A 24,779-nucleotide genomic window follows, 5' to 3' on the forward strand; every position below is an offset into this window, starting at 1 on the left:
TTGTTCCATTCAGGTTTTTAATGAGCTGGGGCAAAGGCCCTCAAGGAAGCACTAGTGGGGGGAGGGAAGGGGAGGCAGGTATAGCACCCAGGCAGGCAAGGTCATATCCCCTCCCTCCACCAGTTCTTGTGGAAAAAAAGAGTCCCAGACTCTTTAAATAATTGTTATAAAAAAAAAAAAAAACTGATGAGAAATCTGGGGGACCAATGATTCCCTATTCCACCCATTGGTTACAGGGAGCGCCTGGTCCTATAACACAGGCCTGGGCATACTGGGGACACCTCTGCCCCTCACCCAAGCCCAGACCTCTATCATACCGGATACTGCTGAGGAGTCAGGAGGCGTTGCTCTCCCCTCAATTATGTCCTGCCCCCCTGTGGTAGGACATGTAAATACCAGCAAGATAGACACACCCCTGACCAGAAGAGTGAGTCCTAGAAAGTCTCTCCACCCCCTGCCCCATAACACTTTTGAAAGCTGGTCTTTGAGGGGCTGGGGCTCCCAAGGAACAGTCTGGCTCTGGGGGGCAGGGGAAGGGAGGAGCCCTAAAGCCCCCAAGCCCCTTGCCCAGGGCAGGCTTGTAGTCCTGGCTGAAGAGGAGGATGTCTCTAGGAGTGACGGATGGCCCTGCTGCCCTGTTGATAGTGATGGTTAGAGGGCCACTATGCTTGAGCACATAACTCCCCAACCCGCTGCCGGAGGTGGAAGGCAAATTCAAACATGGTGGCGGCCAGGCTCTGCTGAATGAGGTATCGGGGTAGTCGGCCCTAGTTTGGGGGGGGAAGAGAGTCACTAGACAGGAAGGAGTTAAATGTCTTTCTTGTCCCCCTCCTCCCTCCAGGCTTAGAGAGGGAGAGAGAAGGGGTCCTTGCAAGTTCTCCACCGAAGGATGCTGAGCTCAGGCTCAGACAGCATGGGCTGGGGTACCTGGTGTCAGCAGGGGGCCCCTGCTGGCCAGGCCACAAAGGGAGGGGGTTAGGTAGTTGAGGAAGGGGCCTAGCTCTGAGAACATGCTGAAGCCCCCCCCGGAGCTGAGAGGGGGTGGAACATTCCCAAGTCCCAGTAGGGTGGGGAAATGGTACAGGGGACAGAATGCTGTGCTTCTATGGGACAGGGGTCTGGATGACATTCACATAGTCTCACTTCTAAGGTACCTTGAGATCTGTGTTGAGGACCCAGACAAAGGTGCAGACTCGAGGGTTGTTAGGTGACTTGAGTACAATGAAACCACCAGGACCATTCTCACCCCTGGGGAGTAGAGAGGTAAGAGGGTAAGGCTCAGGCTGGGCACACACACATATCCCACCTGAACCCTCCCCCTCCTTGCCTCACTCATGAACCTGTGCTGGGGATGAGGGAAGAAGTGGTGAGGTGCTTCTGGGGAGTACCCAAAGACCCCAGACCCAGGGGTGAACCCAGGAGGCACTTGGCAGGGGTGAGACCCCCACTCTTGGTTCCTTCACACGAAGCTCTAGCTTAGCTCATCCACATCTCTGTTCCAGCATGACTCGATCCCAGCCCCAAAGGGACAGTCATTCTTGGTTACCCTCTTCTGAAGTTTGGGGTCTCCTGTCATCAGCCTGGCTTTCTGAGGAACATTGGCAGCAGGACTGCAATAAGGGCTTTGTAAGTTCAAGGGCCAAGGAAAAACTTAAGGCAGAGACCCAAAGGGCGGATGGACTCCAAGAGCTGTTTGCTCCCTCATTGTAGGCACTGAGGTTGAGACAGGAACAATGCTAGGGCTTAATGTGCAGGAGAGATCTCTAAGTAAAAGTGGGATGATAGCCTGGAATGGCTGACAGTCAAAGATTATGCCCTACTCTCTTCTGTGCCTCTACATAAAGAGAGACAGAGAGATGCCCAAGACCATGAAGTAGGTTCCTGCAAGTCACACAGTGGAGAACAGCTTCTTATGGCCTAGGTCTCCCCCAGGGGTAGACACTCTTCTTTCTCCAGTCACCCTGGGTTCTTGATGGCAGTATCTGTTCCCCCCTCTCCTGCCCTCCCTGAGAGGCTGCCTACTCTAGTCTCCACAGTCAGGATTCCTGACTTCCCTCAACCATCCCCCTCACTGCTGGGCTCCTGCAATTGTGTCACGGTGACCAGTGGAGAGTGTCCAGAGACATTAAGTGGGTGAGTGGTTTATCAAGTGATGTCCAGAGGATTAGGGAATAGGAACATAGGGCAGGGATTGGGGGGTATTTAAAGGACATTAATACCATACAAGTTGCCCTGCAGTTCTTGCTGAGACGCACCTGGGGACAGAGCCATTTTGATCAGAGAAGGAACTGGCTGAAATGACCATGAGGGCCTCACCTGACATATTTGTGCAGTGGGGGCTTGGCAAAGTGGGTGGTAGAGATGCCTGAGGAGAGGTATCTGTCCCTCCGCCTCTCAATTCGCCGGACATTCACAAAGTCCCTAGGAAAATAAAGGAAGTAAGGGATAAGTATAAGATCAGGAGGTCACACCCCAAGAAATCAGGGAAGATGAAGGCTGCAAGGGGAGCAGTCAGAATGGGGGATGGGGTGGTGATGGGATTAAGGAGATGGAAAGTAAAGAAGAGAAGGGAGATAGGGGAGAGAGAGAAGCAGAAAGTATGAGTGACAGAACATGAGAATTAGGGAAGTGGCTTGATTGGAGAGGGAAGGACAGAATTGGATTGGTCCCCTCCAGCTCAGGTCTTATGATTCTGTCCAATGAGGAAGCATACAGAAAGAGAAAGGCAGGAAGGCAGCCTTTACCTGGGGGAGACCACACCTCCTGCAGCCCCTGAAGATACATCATAGGTGATGAGAGTGTTGTCATCTACTCGATAAAGGATCTGCGGTTCAGGAGACAATCAATTTGACCCTTTATCAGGCATGACCTCAGGGCTCAGCATTTTAGTGCTGAGAGGAGGCTGCAAAGGGAAGGACGAGGGTCCCAGCACTTCTGGCTTCATCGAAGATTAGGAATTGAGGCCTATTCCCTCCATTCCTACCCCAGAATTTCCCCTCCACTAATCACAGGAAGAGTTTCCTTCTTGGAAGGTGAGCAGTTGGGGCAGCTAGGTGGCACAGCGAATAGAGCACTGGTCATGAAGTCAGGAGCATGTGAGTTCAAATCCAGCCCCAGACACTCCACACACTTACTAGCTATGTGCCCTTGGGCAAGTCACTTAACCCCAATTGCCTTACCTTCCCCCCTCAAAAAAAAAAAAAAGGAAGATGAGCAGTCTAAGGTCCCCCGACCAGGGGGGAGACTTGGGAATCTGGGTGAGATGGCCCTTTGGTAGATTCACCCCCAGGTAGACTCACCTGGCAAGCGTTCACGGTCTTGTTCCACAAGACCATTTTCTCAGGCTGCAGGATGACCTCCTGGTACACCAGTTCTGCTGGACACTGCAAGAATGCCTGATGGGAGAGGCAAAGGCAAGCATACAGCTTACCTGCCTCTAAGCCCCAGGGGACCAGAAAACAGTGGCCCTGCTTAAGCAGTCCCATTGGCCCATCTCTTGATCTCTCCCATCTATGAATCTCAAAAAAATAAAAATAAAAATCTCTTTATGTCCTTATATACTTTCTCCTTGATAGGATTTCAGAACTGGGGAGGACTTGGGAGGACGTTCAGTCCAATCCATAGCTAAGTAGAAATTCCTGTTACCATCCCCACCCTCCCAACCTTCAAGTGGTTACTCAGTATCTGTTTGAAAACCTCTAGAGGATGGGAAACTCACTACTTCCCCAAACAGCCCTTTCCACTTCTGGACAACTCTTACTTGTGAGAAGGTTTTCTCTTGAGTAGTCTGAAATCTGCCTCTGCACCATCCACCCATTGATCCTGGCTATGCTTTCTGGGGCCAAGCATAAAACCAGGCTCCCTTCCACATGACAGCCCCTCAAAAATCTGAGGACAGCTAAGGACCCTCTTTGGGGATCCTTGATCAGATGGTCTCCGGGACACTGGTTGGTCTGGCAGGTGCTAGATGCATGGCTAGTTGTGTATTTAGGGGTGGGGCTGCAACTGGGATCACCTCTCACCTTGAGGATGAATGTCTTGCCGTGGAAAGGAATTTCAATAGTGTACACTGTGTCCCCATACTCCTGGTGTAGAGAGGAAAGGAAATTGAAGAAAGAAGACAGCAATAAGGGGAAGGGTAGCTGAGGATGACTGTCATGGGGCTGAGAGATGAAGAGGAGTAATTACGGAAGGGAAGGCAGGGGCGGGGTTTGGGGTGATGGTAAGGCTGGCTGGGCAAGGACCCAGCAGGGAGAGAGCATTCCTGGCTCAGTGACAAGACCAGCTGGGACACTCCACCAGAGTCAGCAGAGGACTCCTCTGCCTCTTCCTATGACATCAGAGAGAGAAGGGAGGGAAGGCTGGAATCCAATCTGGGGATCACAGAGAGCATCAGTTCCTCCAACACCCAGATGGGAGGCATGGAACTTATTTTCTGGGGTAAGACTTCAGCCTTAAGATAGCAATCCTGTGCCACCACTGTCAGTCCACTTTCCATGGCCAGAGCCTTACAGCTCCCTCACCACTCCCACCTCACAAAGCCAGGGCTCGATTTGGGCTCACGTTATTCTTTTCAAACTTCCAGTTCTCTTCTTGAGCCAGGATCTGGTCCACTACCTCCATGGCTTCCTTCCCCTGCTGGATATACTCCCGATCCTAGTATGATCCATGTGTGTGTTACTCAAACAGGTCCAGACAATGGTCCCTTCCCACTCCCTTTCCGGAAGAGGCAGGTGGTGGGCAGAGGAGTGGTGGTGGGGGGCAGAGAGAAGAAAGGGAGGAAGGGAGCCTGGAATCTACAAGGAAACACAGTTCCTTCTCTCCCAGGCTACTCCAGCCCCCAGCATCACTCATTCTCCCCTCTGTAGAACAGATCCCACTTGCCTTGGCTCTCTTCATTCTTCCTCATATTTCTCCCATCAGACTTCAATGACTAGAGTTCAGTGACAACATGGACCATGCAGCCTCTTTTGTCTAAATCCCTCACTACCCCTAGCACTGCCCAGGCTGAGAAGGAACAGATATTTGACTATTAAAATACTTTTGACCCAAGACCTCTTGTCTAAAGCCCCTTCTTAATCTGTCCCTCTCAAAGACAAGTGACCCTTTTCCTCAAGGTCACTCAAGGGGGCCAGGTTTGGGGTCCCTGGGTAGGGTAATGGTGAATACCTGGCTAGAGAAGCCTTTCCTCCCAGCTCCTTCATCATCAGATTCATTGTCAGAGCCTAAAGAAACCAAGTGGACAGAGGGATCAGTGTAAGGGGGAAAGCATGGATATTCTCCCTTTGGAACCTGATATGAAAGAGGAACTCTAAGATTGCCTCCCTTCCTTCCCCTGCCCTCCCATTTCCACATGGATCCAATGACTGAAGGCCAGCTCCCTCCTCACCCAATCTCCAAGAGGGCTAGAGGAGGAAAGCAGGGAAAAAGCTACATGTCGAACCTGCAAATGACTCTGGAGGAGAATAGAACTGGCCTTCCGACAAAGCCCCGGGGAAGAGCAGGGGGCCCCGGACAGCAGCAGCCTGGGCAGCCAGATACCCTGCGGAACAGATCCACAGAAGCTTTGTTCCCTTTTCTGCAGTGCCTTCCCCATCTTCCCTTTAGCACAGTGCTAGCCCCAAGTCTATCCATGGAAAAGCACGGGTCCCACACTTATCATATTTTTTTACCTATCCCAGGCTCTATGGGTGACAGTGACAAAAAAAAATGGCAAGGGAAAAAGACTCTGAACAAAAGGAAAACCAGGAGTCTGACAGCCACTGGTGAGTGGCCATCAGCTGAGACACCTGGGAGAAAAATCCCAAGACTTTTCCAGCTGTCCCTAGATTCCTCACGAGCACCAGAAGGATTTCCTCCATAGTCATGGCACTCTTCCCCAAACTTACTCTCTCTCCTACCCAAGACACCTTCCCCCCTGGCCCTGCCAATCACTGGATCATAGGATTTAGAGCAAGAAGCAACCTTACAGAGTCTATCCAGTTTCCTCATGTGAAGATGAGGACACTGAGGTCTCGAAAGTAAAAGTAAGTTGGCCAAGATGACCCAGGTGGAAAGGGGAAGAACTAAGCTTCAAGTCCAGCCCTTGTGACTTCAATCTAGTGCTCTCCCCACTCTATTGTGCTTCCTCCTCCTGGAACTCACATCGCTCCTCCTCTGCCTCCTGTGTCAAGACCTTGAAGTCAAAAAACCAGGTCTCCAGCCAGGCGATGACGAAGGAAACGATGGGGAGCACATAGCCGAAGGCGCCTTTGCTGAGCAGCTGAGGAGAGTCGGCTGGGCTCGGTGAGGGGGTGTCCTGCCCCACCCCCAAAGCTCCACCCCTGGGAAGGCCAAACCTGGCCAGCTGTGAGTGTGTGTGAGGATGGGCCCTTTCCCTGATCTCAACAACTCAGGAGCACTCTGATTTCTCTCCACAGGGGGAGATGGGCTGGCACTACAGCAGGAGTGCCTGAGGTTAGACCTAAGGGAGAACTTCCCGATTATCAAAGGGGTGGGGATTCCTGAAATGGAGTAGGCTTTAAGAAAAGGACAGGAGACAGAAGAGGAGTTTGCTGTTAGGAAATCATTGGTCAGGACCCCAACCCCAATTTACTCAAATACAAAGGGAAAGGAGGGAGTGAGTCCAAGTAGATTGAAGCACCAGAGGGCATCCTTTGGCAACCTTTCACCACAGCCCCTAATATAGCACCCCTAACAAAAAGGGGCATATTTCCAAGCTTCTTCCTCTCTAAGATTCTCATCCCACCCCCCACAAACCCCATCTAGGATCACTGACCTGAGAGAGGATCACTTTGACAATGAGGAAGGCACTGGATACGAGTGTGGTAATCTGGCCGGAACAGGGAGAAAAGAAGCCAGGAGTTCAGGCCCCTCTTCCACCTGTTCCCCCACTCCCACTCCCCTAATGCCAAATGGGACAACGTATTCCATGGAAGGGCCCCTATATGTGAACTGGGCACGGGGCTTAGCATCTTACCGCGATCACCCACCAGTGTCGAAGCCTCAGCACGGCGTAGCCCATCAGCAGCCCCGAAAACCGAAAGAAGGCTAGAAGCTGGAAGAGGGGGCCATGGGTGGAGGTAATTCACACTCACGTGTTAGATGAGAGGGCAATATGCATCTCAGTCCTGTACTTGGTGTTCCAGGTGATACAGGATCGGACATGGTGCCCATCCCCAACCAATGGGGCTTACACTCAAACTAGACATGAATCTGTCCCCTCTCTCACTTCCCAGGTTCCTCTATGATGAGCAGGTAAATCTGATCGACTTTGTCCTCCCATGGGACTAAGGGGCTGGGGCCACACACTTCCTCTAAGCAGCTTTCCCAAATAAAGCCTGTCCACTCCAGGAGAGCCCCTGGCCCTTAAAGAGGTCTATTTACATGGTCTATTTACATGGTCTATTTACATGGTTGGGGGAGGCTCTGTATGTCTTCCCCAGGAGACTGGGAGCTTCCTAGGGGCAGAGGCTAGGTGTTCCCCCCCTTCCCCCCATCAGACTGGGAGGAAAAATGCTGAGTGAAAGGGAACAAAGGGAGAGGGAGAAGAAAAACCCAAAGGATGATCTGAAAGCCACCAATGGGCTGCTTCCTCCATGCTTGGGCCACTCACAAAAATATCAAAGAAGGAGGTTTTGAAGTTGTAGTTGATGATCTCTTCCTCTAGATTCTTCTTGATGCCCGTCTTTGTCTGGGGGTGGGAAGCACAGAGAAAGAGATGGTTAATTGGCTGAACCATTGGCCAGGGCTGGTTCCCTTGCCCTCTACTGCCCTAGACTACTCATCCCCCAACCCCCCCAATGCTTTGTCTTCTGCCAAAAATGTCAATGGGGAAAAGAAACTTGTGGTGTGAGCAGCTTAGTGGCAATTTCTAAATCCTCTCCATGACCCCTGACAAAATACCTAAACCAGGGGTAGGGAACCTTTGGTCTTGAGGCCACATGTGGCCTTCTAGGTTCTTGGGTGTAGCCTTTTGACCAAGTCCAAGTTTTATAGAACAAATCCTATTATTAAGGGGATTTGTTCTGTGAAGTTTGGATTCAGTCAAGGGCCACACTTGAGAACCTTGAGGGCCACATGTGGCCCTGAGGCTGAAGGTTCTCCACCCCTGACCTAGACCCATATGTTTCTGAAGCATAAAGCAGGCTCATTGAATAGGCAAGCAGTCCTGCACAACTCAAATCCAAGAACCTATGGCTCCAGGGTCACTCAGCTCCCAAGGAGAGAGAGTAGAAGGGGAGTCTGGTGGCAGACTGGGGACTTTTGTTTCCAAGGCAACCCAGACTGGCAGAACCAAATTTAAGCAACCTCTTGAGTTTATATGTGTGAGAAATATGCAAGATTGACCTGAGGACAGAAGAGAGATAGCGATGAGGAGATGTGGAAAGCCTCTCTTCCCCCTATGAGGATGTAGGAGGTATGATTCTTAGGCCCACCTCTCATACAGAAGGACATGGTTCCGATCTTAGTGAACACAATATTTGCATAACTTAATAGCCCTCCACCTTCCCAGCCAACAATCCATCTAGGGACTAAGAGGGGACTTGAGGGGAGGCGATGGGGAGAGGAAGGGTGCTGGGTAGTGGTTTCAGACAGAGCCCCAGGTGGTAAATCAGTTGATCAGATTTGCATCTAATGGGGAGAATCCATCACTCTGCCTGGTCGGTCAGGTGTTGTTCTTCTCCCTCATCCTCAACGACGTACATGTGGTTTAATACAGTCAGTTTTCCCCTTTCCACTAGGAAAGGACTCTGGGGAGATGGAGCCTTCTCCAATTTTGGCTAAGATACCTGGACTGGAAAGTCAGTGTGAGAGAGAGGGCATATGGAGGGCAACCCAGGAATGATGAGAGCCCAACTGCATGAGAGGGGTAGAGTCTGGCCACCACAATTCAAAGGAAGCTGCTAGTGCGAGGAAGAAGGCAGCTGCCCCCATCAGCAATGCCCTCTGTAGCACAATGGATGAAGCAAAGACCTGGGAGTTAGGATGCCTGGGCTCCAGCCCACTTACAAGATCTATGACCTTGGGCAAGTCACTTTGCCTTTGTAGGCCTCAGTTTCCTCAGCAAAAATGAAAGCACCACAAGCCCAGATTACCTCACAAGGTGGTTGTGAGGTACAAATGAAATCACATGTGGAGAGCCTTTGAAAACTGTGAAGTGGCACAAGAACTGAAAATCATGTTATTATTCTCCTCCTACTTCTCTGAATCTTCTTCCTTCTGAAACCCATAAACTAGAGCTGCTCCTAGAACTGTTCTCAGCCCTCTCTGCATGCTGACCCCTCAGAGAAATCATTTTAATTTGTTTTATTTATTTACCATCTCTGTACTGATGATAGATCTGAAATAAGGGGACCCAGGTTCTAATCCTGGCCCTTTCATTGACTAGACTGCAGCCTCTGAGGAACCAACTTCTCTCCTGGGGCCTCCCTAACCTCTCCTGGTCTCTAAGGTCTCTCCCAATTTCTTAACTCAAATTTCTGTCTCTAATCTTAACCTGTCCCAAGAGCAGAGCTACAGACTTGGGGGCTGCAGAATCCTCCCTGGATTAGCCGCCTACTCTCCTCAGTCATCCTGCTTCCAGGCTAACCTTTGGAAAATCCAGACCATCCAGCCCTCCCAGACTAGTATTACTAAAGCACAGCTCTCAACAAATTGGCCTCTGTTCAAATACCTACCTGCTGCCTCCAAGATATCTCTAAATTAATCTGTCTGGTATTTACAGCCCTTTACAATTTGGTCCCAACCTACCTTTCCAGTTTAATCTAACTCAACTCTAGTCTATTACACAAATAATCAAAAATTACTCTATTTGTTGTCTGCCAGATGTACCACGTCCATTCCTGACTTCCCATCTTATCACCCTCATGCTTCTCCCTTTGCCTAAAATGCTTGGCCCCTTCTTCTGCTTGGTGAAGACCTGTACATCTTTTGAAGCCCAGCATCCTCTGTGAAGCCTTTCCCAGCCCACCCTCACCACAGTAATCTCTACTGTCTGGGCCACACACTTCACCTCTCCTAGACCGGCTGCCAGTGAAAGTTACCTTTGTAATTTATGTATGTAAAGTCTTCCTGGAACTCTGGCATGCACCTGCCTGAGTATATGCCATGTTCCCAGAGCCTAGGTCTTGCATGCAGAGGGCACTGATAAATGTCTGCTGACGTGGTAGTCACTATAAAAATGAACTGAGTTTAGCCCATTCCTCCGGCTTGGGGAGGATGGAGTCTAACAAAAACTACACTGATGAAGGTTTCCCTAGGGAGAAGGATGAGATCAGAGCAAAAAGGGGTTGGAAGAAGAGGAACAGAGAACTGGGTTTTAGAGTCAGGGAACCAAAGAATCGTAGAAGAACTGAACTGAAAGGGACCTCAGAGATCCGACTCCCTCATTTACAGAGGAGGAAACTAAGGTCCAAAGAAAGATGTACACAAGGGGGCACAGGCAATTTCTAGATCACCTGACCCTGACCTAGCACTCTCTACATCACACGATTCTTTTACTTTCTAAGATATTTTGCCTCTGTTCTTTCATTTCATCTTTAAGCCTTCCTGGGGTGGGGGGTTAAGATGCTCTCTCACTGCTGATAGATTAAGGTACAGAGACACCAAGGTCACATAGCAAGTTTCAACAACATCAGGATTCAAATCTAGAGTCAAAGAATATGAGAGATGGGACACGGGGAGGGGGGAAATTGACAATCTCCACTTCCATCCTGCCCCCACTTTAAAAGTTAGCTGAAGCCTAGAGAGGTATGGCTGCCCCAGGCACTAGGCCCACCCACGCACATTCAGCTCAATGATCCAGAGCAGAGCAATGAAGAGCAGGTCGAAGGTGACGAAAAGGCAGAAGGTCCGGCGGACATCAGAAATGGCCCTGCGCTTCTCTGGGAGGGGCAGAAAGAAGGGTGGCTGGAAGCTCTGGCTTCTGGGCAGTGACGAGCTCAAGGAGGCCACAGCTGGAAGACTTTGTTCCAAGTCCCGTGATGAGTTGACAGGCAGCTTGGTCATCCTGGTAGGACTTCCTCCCCCTTCACTGGAGGGGAGGAAGAGCTTTCAGCAATGTATCTGTGGAGGTAAATGGGGGAGATGCTAGAGAGAACAAGATTGATCTGCTGGGATGGACAGTGACTGGGATCCAAATTTGGGCCCTTGGCACCTGTTGATACCCCATTAAATGGCCCCTAGTTCTATTCCCTCTGCTTCCTACAACCCTTCCCCCACAGCAGCTCACCAGCCCCCCTCCCTCCGCTATAGTCTTCTAGAGACAACACACAGTCCCCCCCCACCCCCGCCAGTTCACAGCAACTGCATAATTATCAGATCACACAGAGTCCCTAGAATTTGAGAATCTTTTTTTTTTCTTAGCAAATTCTATTATATCATAACCATCCTCACCCTCACTATTGTCCCTTGGGATCTGAGCTTCATCTTCTCCATACCCACTATCCCCAATCCCTTCCTGGGACACTCCCAAGAGTCCAGTCCAGTCCAACGCTGGCCTGGCCATTGTGCTCTGCCAACAGCCTGGCCCCCCTCCCTAGGAGGAGGGAGCCCAAGCTCTGTTCTTTGTTTGCTGTGGACAAAGCCACATTCCCTTCCTCCTCTCTCCTGGCAACTCTAGGGGTGGGGTGGAGGGAGGACACTTCTCAAAGAATTCTTTAATTCCTTATGTGAGTGAAGACCATTACAAGAGAGGACCAGCCTGCTAACAGTTGGTGGTGAGGGTAGAGCAATGTAATGTATAGGAGATATCCTCTGCCTCTCTCCCATGGTTATTTCCTTGATTCTGGAGGAGGAAGATGGGGACAGCATACATATCCTCAAGGTCTAGCCTGTGAAACATCAAGGGTGTGGGGCATGGCTCACCAGGGACCCCAGTCCAAGACACTGATAATATCAGCACCACAATCCAACATTTTCTTAGAGCTTTATATTTTCAAAGTATTCTCACATACAGTATCACACTGGGAGGAAGCCAATAATGGCTCATGTTCATGTAGCACTTTTATGTTTACAAAGGGTTTTTACTTCTCTGACTATCTCCTTTAAGCCACATGGCAGCCCTGTAAGGTAGGGACCATTATTACGTCTATTTTATAGGCAAGGAAATTGAGGTTGACCAAGGTAAAGAGACTTGCCCAAGGGTCACACAGCTGTTAAGTGTCTGGAGAGAGGGGGATTCTCTGACTCCAGATCCAGTAATTCATCTGCTCTGCCCCAATGCCTCTTGGGTACTGCAGGTACTATTATCCCCATTTTGCCGATCTGGAAACTGAGGTTTGGGTAGGTTGAATCATCAGCTCAATATCTAGCTTTTGCCTTGATCAAGAGTGTCTGTGTCTATAAAGTAGTTTTTGGGTAAATTAATTGGTATGGCACTAAATATATAATTTAATTTAGGTAAAATTACATATTTAGTGCCATACCAATTAATTTACCAAAAAACTACTTCATAGAGCTAGAAAAAATAGCAACAAAATTCATTTGGAAGAATAAACAGTCCAGAATATCAAGGGAATTAATGAAAAGAAATGCTAGGGAAGGTGGACTAGCTATACCAGATTTCAATCTGTATTATAAAGCAGCAGTCATCAAAACTACTTGGTACTGGCTGGGGAATAGAGGAGTGGATCAATAGAATAGATTAGACACATGAGATTCAGAAGTCAATGACTATAGTAATCTATTGTTTGATAAACCCCAAGACCCTAGTTTTTGGGATAAGTCACTATTTGACAAAAACTGTAGGGAAAACTGGAATATAGTATGGCAGAAACTGGGCATAGACCATATATCACCATATACCAAAATCAAGTCTAAATGGGTGCATGATCTAGGTATAAAGGTTGATACTGTAAGCAGTCTTGTAAAACAAGGAACAGTTTACCTGTTAGATTTGTGGAGAGGGAAAGACTTTATGACTAAACAAGAATTAGAGAACATTATAAAATGGATAATTTTGACTACATGAAATTGAAAAGCTTCTGTACAAACAAAGCCAATGTAACCAAGATTAAGAGGGAGGTGGGAAATTGGGAAAGAATCTTTACAACCTATGTCTCTGACAAAGGACTCATTTCTAAAATATACAGAGAATTGAGTCAAATTTATAAGAATACAAGTCATTCCACAATTGATAAATGGTCAAAGGATATGAACAGGCAATTTTCAGAGAAAGAAATTAAAGATATCTATAAGTACATGAAGAAATGCTCTAAATCACTATTGATTAGAGAAATGCAAATCAAAACAACTGAGGTACCACATCTCACCAGTCATATTGGCTAAGATGACAAAACAGGAAAATGACAAATGCTGGAGAGGATGTGAGCAAATTGGAACACTAATGCATTGCTGGTGGAGTTGTAAACTGATCCAGCCCTTCTGGAGAGCAATCTGGAATTATGCCCAAAAAGCTATAAATACTTTCATATCCTTTGACCCAGCAATACCACTCCTAGGGTTATATCCCAAAGAGATCATAGAAGTGGAAGGAAGACCCATATGTACAAAAATGTTTATAGCAGCTCTTTTTGTGGTGGCAAAGAATTGGAAATTAAGGGGTGCCCATCAATTGGGGAATGGTTGAACAAGTTGTGGTATATGCATGTTATGGAATACTATTCTGCTATAAGAAACAAAGAGCAGACGGTCTTCATATTTACCTAGAGAGGCTTATACGAACTGATGCTGAGTGAGAAGAGTAGAACCAGGAGAAATTTGTACACAATTACAGACACAACGTATGTGTGATGACCAACTTTGATAGACTCTTCTCAGCAATGCAGTGATATAAGTCAACCCCAAAAGATTCATGATGGAGAGAAATGTGTGCATCCAGAGAAAGAACTAGAAAGAACTGAGTTTATATCCAGATGGAAGCAAAATACCTGATCTTTTTCCCTTTCTTGTTTGGTTTTATGTCCTCTTTACCATTTTCCATTCCATCTGATACAATTCGTCTTTATAACCTGACTAATGTATAATGTGAAAGTATTTATAGATCCTATACTTGACTATATACCACCATGGGGGGGGAGTGGAGGGAGGGGGAGAAAATGTGAAACTCAAGGAATTGTGGAATTGAATCCTGTAAACTAAAAGGAAATAAACAAATTAATTTAAAAAAAAGTTTGGAAAAAAAAAAGAGTGTCTGTGGCAGGAGTAGTCTGAAGGCCGTAGATTCCCCACCCCTGGTCTAGGATCTCCTTAGAGATTCCAGAAAGCAATGATACCACCTGAAAGAAGCCTGATGCTCCTTTCTCTTTGTCTGGCACACAAAGAAGCAGCTATCCCCAACTTCAAAAGGGGATGGTTTAGGGGGCTATAGAGGGGGAAGCTCAGACAGAGAATGAAGGGTGCTGGGATTCAGTTTAAATAATGTTCTGTGGTGAATGGTCAGTCCAGGAAGATATGCTACAACCTCTTCTCTCCAGTTCTCCCTCACTTTCCCCTAAAACTATTTCTGCTCCACCTCCTTCCAAAGGGATGTAATCTGATGAATCATAAGTCAGGCATTACAATGACCACATTGAGGATCACCTTGTAGGAGAGGAAGGATGAAACTCTGGATTTTCTGCTCTTGATCTCAAGGTGCAAGATCCAAACAAACTCCCTCTAAAAGCTCATTCATCCTCAGGGCCACTCAAGGTAGGTAAGGAGAGAACAGAGAGACAAGCAGCTGGACTGCTACCTGGGATTAATCAGGGTCTGCTTCTCCCCTTTCTTTACCATACCCCTGGATCTCCCTCACCCTCAATAATAAATCATGTGATAATGGGTTGGGCAGGGGGTGGGGGTGGGGGAGGGCTCTGGAGAAGTGGGCTTATCTGTACCCTAGTCTCGGAGGAAGACCACACCTAACTCTGCCCCAACAAGTAAGAGTGATTCTGTTCTTAAAAGATCTCACATTTTAAAAACCAGTGGAATTCTGCCAAGGTAGTCAGTGAAACTGTATGGCATCCCCAAGCCCCTCAGAAAAACCTGTAAGCCAACTCCCTCTATCCTTTTTGCATTAAAATTCAATCTATATACATATGGGGAACATGGGCAGCTCCCCATGGGCAGCATTTGGGGAAGTGGGAGTAGGCAAAAGAGAGTCGTGCTGTCAGGGTATGTGTGCTCCTGTGGCTTCTAAGAATGGGACCCAGGAGTCCTGTCCTCAAGGGAGAACAAGGGGATCATCTGTGCCCCGGTCAATAACACTTCTCTCCACAGACAGAAAAAACATCCCAGGGAGGATTTTACCTCGAGTTGGGGTTCCAGCATCCGGGGTGGGGGGGTGGGGAAGGTGTGCAGCAATGGTTGACGATGGGCCACCCCAATCTCCAATAGCAGCATGAAGCATCAGAACACTGGGAAAGGCTATCCTTCATTCCCTTTGAAAGAGGAAGCTCCAGGGCTCATGACATTTCCTAACATCTCTCTTTGTCTTTACTCAAGTCTGCCTCTCCTTTCTGCTTCCTCCATGTCTCCTCCTCTCATCATGTTTCTCATCTGTCTCCTTCCTCTGTGAGTTCCCTCCCTAAGTATGTATGTCTCCTCTTTCTCTGTGTCTCTCCTTCCCAGGTCTGTCTCTGTCTCCATATTTTTTTCTTCTATTTCTAAGTTTCTCCTCTAAACTAACTGTGTGTGCCTCTCTCTATATGTCTTCTTCCTAAGTAAGTCTTCCGTTTCTCCTTCCCTCTCCCTTCAAGAGCAAATACCACAAAACAAAACAAAAAGACAACAGCTTGGGCATGAGATAGTATAGCCTTGACACTCACTCACACCCCCAGATAAACCCAGGAGAAGCGAGACACAAGGCAGGGTGGGGAGGGAGGAGGATGTCAGAGATAAGATTGGAGGAAGAAATGAAAGCAAGCTGGAGAATCTAGTTTAAAAAAAGTAGAAAGAATTGGGGGGGAGGGGGGGGAGGGCTGACCAAGTCAGAGAAAGGAGTTTCTATCATTTCAAGGCCCAACTCCCTTTCTTACACAGTGAGTTCCAATCTTTTCAGCTAGGCAGAGACCTGGCTTGGACTCAGGAAATCTGAGTTCTTCAGAGGATCATGGCTCTGGTCTGGATTCTATCATTAAGCTGTGTCCTTAGGCATGTCATTCCTCCCCTGTAAACTAAAAGGTCTGGTCCCTTATTTCTAAGGACCTGTCCACCCTGACATTCTAGGGTTCTCTGAAGTCAAGAACAACTGAATTCTCAGTCTGCAAACAGAGCTCACAGATCCCTAAGGTTTCCTTCTGGCCTACTCTACTCTTTCCATGAGGCCAGGGAAGGCAGGACAGAGGAAGACAGCAAGGGCAGCAGCTGGCTGGGCTAACCCATTAGCTGCTGTCTTTCCTCTATTACTGGGGCACTCTTTAGAATTTTCATATAACTTGCCCCAATTTGTTACTTGGGTAGCTCAGTGGGCACAAGCCTAGTTTTCGTAGTAGCCTTCTTAGATCAATCTTTGTCTTTACACATGAACAGAGTAAAAGGAAGGGGGGGGGAGTGCTGGGGTGCTAGAGACAGTCTGCTTCATGCTCACCCCTCTGGGAAGCAGTAAACTCTCTGGTCCCGACCTCAGCCAGCCTGCTGGTAATGTCCCTGTGACAGTCTCTGGTACAAGCCTGACACTCCTCCCTAGCACCGGCAGAGGTGTTATAAAATGAATTGCAGGTCGTGAATGAGTCTGCCTGGAATGGCTACAGATTTGACACTCAATTTGTTATCGGGAATTGAGCTGCTAAGGCAAGAAGGAGGAGTGTTTGAAGTTTTAACATCCTAGGGTGGAGAGGGAAACGGATGGAGTCACAGGAGCTGGGTTCAAATTCCACTTTTGATATCTGCAACCTCAGCAAGTCACTTAACCTCCCTGGGCCTCAGTATTCTCATCTGAAAAAATGAAAGGGTAGAACTGGAGAGCCCTTGAGGCCTTCCCAGCTTGAGATTTATATTCCTATAAACATCAGACTCACAGAATGCTAGAGCTAGAAGGGGGCCACTGAGCTTATCTTGGCCAAGGATTATCAATTTTGTTTTAATCATTCGCCCCTTTTGGAGCCTACGGATCTCACTGGATCCCTTCTTACAAATAATTTTTTGAAATTCACAAAATATATGGAATTACAAAGAAAATCAACTACTCTGAAATAAAGATTTAATTTTTTCCCCTATATGAGTTCACAGACCCACTGATGAGAAGCCAATGACCCCTAGGTTAAGAAGCCCTGATGGGAGCTAATTCTCTCATTTGACAGGGGAAGAGCAGTGAGGTCTGAGCCAAGCTTGACAGACAGCTAGATCTCATCAGAGAGAGATGAAAAGTCACAGAAAACAGAAACCATTTTCTTCCTTCTTTCCCTAGGAAAAGCTAAAACACAGTTCAAGATGCAAGAATAGTGGTAGAATCCCTCATGCAGGGCTTTTAACAGATTTCTGGGTGGAAGGTAATTAGCAGGGTGCCCAGAGGGGGGCAGGGCAGACCTTCGTCTTCTGTTTGTCCAAAGCTCCTAACCCAACCCTTCCCTGCTCCCATCAGGTAAGCCTTTCTGACCATTCTCCCTCATCTTTGCCTAAAGTGTGATGCCCTCCCTTAACACACACCAGACCAGCTGACTAGTCACAACTATCCTCTGAAACCACAAAGACCCTGCCTGACCCCTGACGGGGAAGTTTCTCCCAGAGGAGGAAGTGAGCTGGTTTTGGGTATTCCCATGTCCATCCATCTGGTCTATAGCCCTCTTCCTGGACAAGGACAAGAGTAAATATAACTAGCCAATCTGCATGACATTTCTATAGTGCTTTAAATTTCTAATTTTCTGATAATAATTCTGCGAGGTAGGAGCATTATCCTCATATTACAAATGAGGAACTGTACAGAGAGGTTAAGTGATTTGCCCAGGATCACACAGCTATGCTCTGGTCAGAGTGGGGATTTGAAATCAGTCCTGTCCTAACTCAGAGTCCTATGTGTTTTCTCCTTCCATGCTGTCAATGATGACTGTGAGAGACGGAAATCAGGGCCATCTTGGGTTGTGGATCCACGACCTTCAGTGACCAGCTCTGATCTCTGGCCCTAACCAAGCTTTCTCCAACTAGCTGAGTGAGGGCTGGAGGCTGCAGGAGAAGAGTATCCTTACTGCATCATGCCCTGCTTTGGGGAAGAGGGGAAGGAGCCCCTAGAACATTCATTATACTCAGCTCTCCAAGAGGCTTGAGAACAAATTCAGGCAAGTCTTAGAAGGAACAGCCTGGCTCCAATAACCAGGGACCTCCTTTTGTGTGCTTCTTTCCTTATGAGGAGTTGGGGGAGTAAGAGCCACATCTATTTTATGAGAGCTTCCCTCACAACCCCTGCCATCCCATTAATACTTTCAGAAGTTATTAGCAGCCAATTTAGCACAACTCAGCACAGGCCCTGGTTCACACCCTAAGTCAGCCTCCCCTCACCCCCTCTAAAACACACATGCTCTCTGAAGTCACACCTCAGACCCGCTCTCATATAATGTGGCTGTCAGCCCAAAATGCCAGGCTCTTCAACCCCCCACCCTGCCTCAGCTGGCTAAAGATTTCAAGCTTTGTCTCACAGGCTAATCACCCAGTCCTTACTCATTATAAACTCCACTTTTTTTCCTAATGTCTCCCCCATCAAGCCCCCAAGCCAACCAATTTCCCCTGGGTGCCCTACATTAAGAAAGAGGCTGAACTAAAGCCCTTCATCCAGGGATCCTGATCGCCAACTACTTCTTTCGTGTTGGGGGTAGGGCTCCCACAATCCACGGTGAATGATGAAGATCCATGAGTAACCAGGCTTTGTTTCCTAACCACTTTGCTCCCACAACACGGCACCCCCCCCCACCAACACACACAATGGAGCAGTAATGAGGAGCTTTGTTCCTTCTCTTTCCCTTCATCATAACTCTGGGACAAAGAGGAAAGGGGTTTGAAGCTGGAGAAGTCACACCCTAAAAAATAGTTCCCTCTGCCTCCAATAATAGAAAGGAGGTGAGATAAAGAGACATTACTGACACCCAGCATGGATGAAGTTGCTAGGGGCCTGTCTTCTCCCCCAGCTCTATACGTAGCTCACAATGCTTCATGAGGGCAGTGATGGCTGGCAAAGCAGATGGAATATGGCTAAGGCCATCTAAGACAGGCCATTCACCTAGGAAACAGATAGAACAAGGAAACTGGTATGAGTCCATGGGAGGGGTCAGTTTCTACTGGAAAAGTGTACGAAAATACACAGAGAGTTAATTTTTTTATAGCTACCTTGATCAGTCTGTAATCTCCACTTGGATAGGGGAACCACTAGAGTGTTTCTTAAATCTGATCAGGTGAAAACAGGCTAGTGGTGGAGGTTCTTCTTGCCCTGAGAGGCAAGATAGCTCCCAAGTGCCAGGGACCAATGCTGGGCTGGGGTGCTAATGGTGAAAAGATCTACTGCACTTTTCCTAGAGTTTCAAAAAAGAAACTGAGGCTAGAAATGGCTAGGCAGTAGAATACCTTTGCCCCTTCTCTCAACTCAACACCAAGGACGGTTTCAGAAAAACTTCACTCCTAGTTCCTCGGAGGATCCTTCCCTGTCCTTTTTGAGACAAATGCTTTTTCCTTTAGGCTATCTTCTATGGATCCAAAGTGGTTAAGAGTGGAGAGGGAAGCTACCAATTTTTAATGGAGCCAACCTCACTTTCCCACTGCCTAGGTTTCTCTGGAGAAGCTAAAATGCTCCCCATCACCTTTCACCACACCTTCTTTTATGTCTCTGAGAAAGCCAGCTTCCAAGGCTGAATAGGTCATGAAGCTGATTCTGGACTGCATTTCTGCACCCATTTTTTAACACGGAGATAAAGAAGTTTATGCCACCTATTCCTAGGACAGCTGCCTCCTCCCTTTTCCCTCCATCTGAAGGAGGGTTCATTCAGGTAAGCAGGAGATCATTAGAACGTGGAAGGGTAGGAGTAGAGAGGTGAGAAAGACAAGGGGGTCATGAGAGATACCAAAAGTTGAAACCCTTGTTCATTTTCCTCTCTCAGTTGTGTTTGGGAAGTGCAAGATAGAAAAGTAAAAACAGAAACCAGATTCTCAGGTCTGGTTTCCCAGATCCCATCCCCTCATCAATAGCCCAATCCCTACTGAAGGTAAGTAATTAAGAGTTAAGCACCAAGTACTCTAGCCCAGCACTGGTCCCTGGCACCTGGAAGCTATCTGAGCTTCAGAGGTGAGCTGAGAGAAACCTGAAGCCCGTCAAATTCCTCTACAAGGGCAGGACCTCCTCCCCCAAAGCAGGAAGGATTTTAGCTTTTCTAGAGAAGTTTAGGTAGCAGAAACGGAAAGATGGGCTCCTTCAAAGGTTTGTAGTTTTCCCTCCACTACATCCTTGTGAACCTGTTCCTGTTCATGGATAGGTAAGTAGGTAAGGTTTCCCCCCTCCCCCAAGTATCAGCTGAGTTCTTCAATTCAGTTGGCTAAACATGCTACTAATGAGGCCAAGGTCCTGGGTTCCTTTTCCCTAAAGGCCAAATCCCTTCACACAGGGTCAAAGTGTTCCAAGGAACAATGGCCAGGGCCAATGCCCTTCCAAATGTGTACCATGGGTCACCAACATGGGGAGCCAAACGATGACATGTGGCTGACTGAGCAGAGTTTTGAAGTCAGCACACTTGGGACTGAATTCTAGCTCCTGTTAGCTGCATGCCCCTTGACAAATCCCTTCACTTCCCCCAGCCTCAATTACCCTATCTGTTAAAATGGAGATAATTACTAGAGAAACAACTCAAAGCATCTATGCTTCTCAGGGATATATGTCAAGGGTATCACTTTCCTATGGAAAGGGCTGCATTTCTGACACTGATACACAATTTTATTGAGTTTCCAGCTCCTTGTTACTGGCTCCTCCCTGAAGGTCATGTTTTTACTTGTAGCTCCAAGACAAACTAGACTGGGTTCTTAAGCAATTTCTCCACCTGAATGCCCATGAGGTAAAGGAGTTCTAAGAGTCCTGTAGATGGTCATGTTATTTAGGAATACCACTCCACCAATTCAATCTCATTCCTCCTCTGGGGTTGCATAACTCTCCAAAGTAACTGGATGCTGGGACAAATGTCTAAGAACTCAGGCTACTGGTGCACCCTGATCTCTTGGAAAAGGAGTTACAAGGCAAGTATGTCTCCTGCTGCTCTGCATTCTAGGGGATACCATTTCTTCATGGTCCTGTTCTGTGGCTGGGAGAAGCAAACAACTTCCAGTTACTTACCACGTGCACAAACAAGTCCTTAACCTCTTCAGGCCTTGTTCACAGCCTTGATTTCCTCCTTTATAAAATGAGAGGGTTCAGTTAAATGACCCAGAGTCCTTTCCATAAGTCCTATAAGGTGAGATAACTAAGTGTTCCTGAGAATCCTGGGTTGTGCACAAGAGAGGTTGGGGGTCAAGAAGTCATTGGTCTGAAACCCAGGTTCCAGTCTCACTGGTCTGCCAGATTTCCAGTGTGGCAGGATTGTGGGTAATTTAAGGATGAGAAAAGATCATTAATCCAAGGTGGGAAAAAGGAAGCTGCTGAACCTTGTTGCTGTTTTAGTTATCCCCATTACCCAGATGGGTCCTAGCCTCCATCGAGCTTAAAGACACAACAGTCACGACACATCCCCAACCCATACACACAGATCTCTCTGTGTTAACCTATTCTAACACCATAAGGTGGAGGATAGGGGAAGGTGTCCCTGAGACTCCTGAACTGGAAGTAGGGGTTGGATGATGGCTCTTGAACTTAGGTTCCAATGACACTGCTCTCTCTATAAGTGTGTGTCTGGCAGAGTTCTAGGTGAGCAGGAGAGTTGGGGTTGGGGACAGCATTGATGATGGAGCCCTGTTGCTGCCTTATGTAACCTTAACTTCCTAACCCCCAAATGCATAAGCCCCTGATCAGGACCCCCTTCTCCTGTGAGTCCTGAGAATCCAGGAAGTCCCTATGACAGTCCTGAGACTCGGCTGGGAGTGGGCCTGTAAATTATAGGTGATTTAAGGAGTGGGTGGGGGGCGGGAAGGGGGTCACAAGTGGGAGGGGGTGTGTGGAGGAAAGGAGAGGATGCTGAGCCTCACACCCACATCTGTTACTCCAATACCCCTTTCTCCTTAGAGTACAGAGCCCCAACCCTCACAACCAGGCCCACCCCCTCCAATGGTGGGACGGGTGGGGGTCCCCTGGGACAGGAAGGTGTCAACAGCTCGGGGAGGTTAGGATGGGAAGAGGGGAAGAAGCTACATCCTTTCCAACTTGTCACCACAGTCCCCAGTTCCAGTATGACTGTCCCCTCCCCCCTCTCACCCCGCAGAATGGTGGGTGGAATGGGGGGGCAACTTCCCTTCACCTAGGGAATGGCGCACGCGCGGAAGGACCCCCCCCCCCCTTCCCAATCTCCCCTCCTAGGCTTCGGGAGGACAAGAGAGAGCCAGTGAGTAAGAGCCGGAACCTGGGAAGCGAAGGGGTGAGGGCAGGGACGGACTGAGGGAAAGAAGACACCAGGCCGGAAGTAGGGGGTAGCAGGCCAAACTGAACATCTCCACCCGCACATCACCTACCTTGGTCCTGTTCTCTTCCCCAGGGCCCTCTGGCTCCATGACGGCTGCGGCTCCGGGCCTGCCTCTTCCTCCTCCGGTCTCCGGTTGTCCAGTCCCGGCAGCGACCAGACCGGAAGTCACTAGTCTTACCGTAATCGACTCTTCCGGGGTTGAGCCCGCCCCCCGGGTCCCAGAGCACCCGCCGTGACTCTCGCTAGGTCCCGCCCCTTCTGCAATGCCCCTCCCTCTTATTCTCAGGTCCTGCCCCCGCTCCCACCCCTTGCTCCTGTCTAGCCTCAGAACTGGGAGACTAGAGCTAGCAGTTATTTAGAAGTTAGCGTTCTTGAAAGGCTTCAGTGGCGACACACCAGAATGAGGGTATAGCAAGAGCAGAAGAGATGCTAAGAACTTTCTTCCCTCTAAGGTAGTGATCTCCAAAGTGAGGGCCAGAGCCCCTCTCCCCCGTGGGTGGGTCCATGGCCCATTGGATGATCAACCAGAGGATGGGAAGATGGGTCACCCTCCAAGAGATAGTCAATCCCGAGGCTCGTCTCCATCACAGCCACACCCACCCTGCCCCGGACTGCCCATTTCACCCCTCCCCTGTACCCCCTACACGAATTAGTTATAACCTAGCCCCAAAACACTGTAGCTGCTGGGTAGATTCCTCTGGGAAAATCCCAGCTCCACCCCAGCCTACCCACTAAGGGAAAAAAAAAATAGTTTGCAGACCCCCCGCCTTTAACTGCTTTAAGGAACCAACTCATTCATTTAACAAAGGTGTTTGTTTTAGGACAGAGACCTCTGTGCCAGGTCCTGGTGCAGAGCCAAAGTTTAGATAAGAACCAGTACCTACTCACACAGAACTTACAATCTAGTAAGGGGATAAGACATCGACTTAGATTACTATATTATGTAAGTGTGTGTCGGAGTGGAAGTTGGTAAGGGCTTCTTGAAGGAGAAGCCATTTGAATTTTACTTTAAAGGATGGGTGAGGAAGGAAAGGGAACGTCATCCTAGAGCAAAATCACAGAGATGAGAGAGATAACTTTAAGTGGGCAGAGTTCGATAAGAGGCAGTGTCGGGAGTGCCGAGTTTGGAGTCAGAAGACCTTGGTTGTGTTGTGGGCAGCTAGGTGGTACACAGGACAGAGTGCTGCATCTGGAGTTAAGAGGATCTGAATTCAAATTTGACCCCAGACATTTACTAGCTGTGTGGCCCTACGTAAGTCATTTTTAACCACTGTTTGTCTCAGTTTCATCATTTATAAAATGGATGATAAAATCATCTCCTTAGGTTGTTGTGAGGATCAAATGACATAATTGTAAAGGGTTTAGCAGAGTGCCTGGCACATAATAAGCTCTATATAAATGTTAGCTGTTATTATTTCTACCTCTGACCTTAGATCACTTAAGCTCTCTGGACCTCATTTTCCTCATCTGTAAATTAAAGTTGGACTAGTTGATATTTTGTATCCCCTCCATCTTTAGATTCAGGTTCCTAAGACCAGTCTGTATAGCCCCAAATACAGTATGATTTAATTCAGTAAGGCTAACAGTGATGTGAGACACTAACTCTTGGTGCAGGTCTGGGTAAGTCACTTAACTTATCTGTAAAGTGAGCTTGAGAAAGAAATGGCAAACCACTCCAGGATCTTTGCCAAGAAAACCTCAAGTGGGGTCACAAAGAGTTGGGTATGACTAAGCAACAAAACATGAGATAAGCCTGATTGTGAAATGCCTTGAATGCAAAGGAGATTTCACTCTGGAGGCAATAGGGATCCATTGAAGATTTTTCAAAGAGGGGAGGAGTGAGTATTTTTTATGAATAACAAAAATTATTCTATCAGGGGTATGCTGATAAGTAGAATTGACTTGGTAACTTACTGGATATGAGAGATATCAGTGATAACCCCATGTTTTTAACCATGGAGTTAAATATAATAAGTTTGGGTTAGAGCATGTTCAGTTTGAGTTTCTAGTTGGAAATTTAGATAGAGCTATCCTGTTGATAGTTAGAAAAAAAAAACAGATCTGAAGCTTAGGAGGAAGGTCAGGGTTGAAAATACAGATTTGGGAGTCACCTGTGGAAAGACAATAGTCTAAGTCAGTCACTCAACAAGTATTTATTAAATACCTCCTATGTTCCTGGCATTGTACTAAGTGAAGAAGATAAAAAGAAAGGCCAAAAAAGTTCCTTTTCTCAAGGAACTCACAGTCTGATGGGGGAGACAATAT

General features: G+C 47.9%; 1 protein-coding gene across 2 annotated transcripts; it reads right to left on the minus strand.

The window, feature by feature from the left end:
* On the minus strand, positions 1-22,733 carry STARD3 (StAR related lipid transfer domain containing 3). Of its 2 annotated transcripts, XM_069074275.1 has the most exons (16): positions 22,564-22,733; positions 10,789-11,067; positions 7,616-7,693; positions 6,980-7,057; positions 6,779-6,832; positions 6,145-6,262; positions 5,444-5,542; positions 5,170-5,225; positions 4,564-4,656; positions 4,023-4,085; positions 3,300-3,395; positions 2,745-2,824; positions 2,317-2,421; positions 1,547-1,713; positions 1,155-1,248; positions 1-767 (listed from the first exon to the last, which is right to left on the minus strand). In XM_069074275.1, the coding sequence occupies exons 2-16, from the start codon at positions 11,008-11,010 to the stop codon at positions 356-358; spliced, it is 1,815 nt and encodes a 604-aa protein (XP_068930376.1). In that variant the 5' UTR covers positions 11,011-11,067; positions 22,564-22,733; the 3' UTR covers positions 1-355. The 2 variants fall into 2 exon arrangements, with proteins under 2 accessions (XP_068930376.1, XP_068930377.1); XM_069074276.1 differs by lacking the exon at positions 1,547-1,713 and having other exon boundaries at positions 521-767; positions 22,564-22,731.
* Between the last annotated feature and the right edge of the window lie 2,046 nt (positions 22,734-24,779).

Source organism: Petaurus breviceps, unplaced genomic scaffold, assembly GCF_028583685.1.
Source record: "Petaurus breviceps papuanus isolate PSGF00001 unplaced genomic scaffold, PetGlider_PUasm1.0 90887, whole genome shotgun sequence".
Lineage (NCBI taxonomy): Eukaryota > Metazoa > Chordata > Mammalia > Diprotodontia > Petauridae > Petaurus > Petaurus breviceps.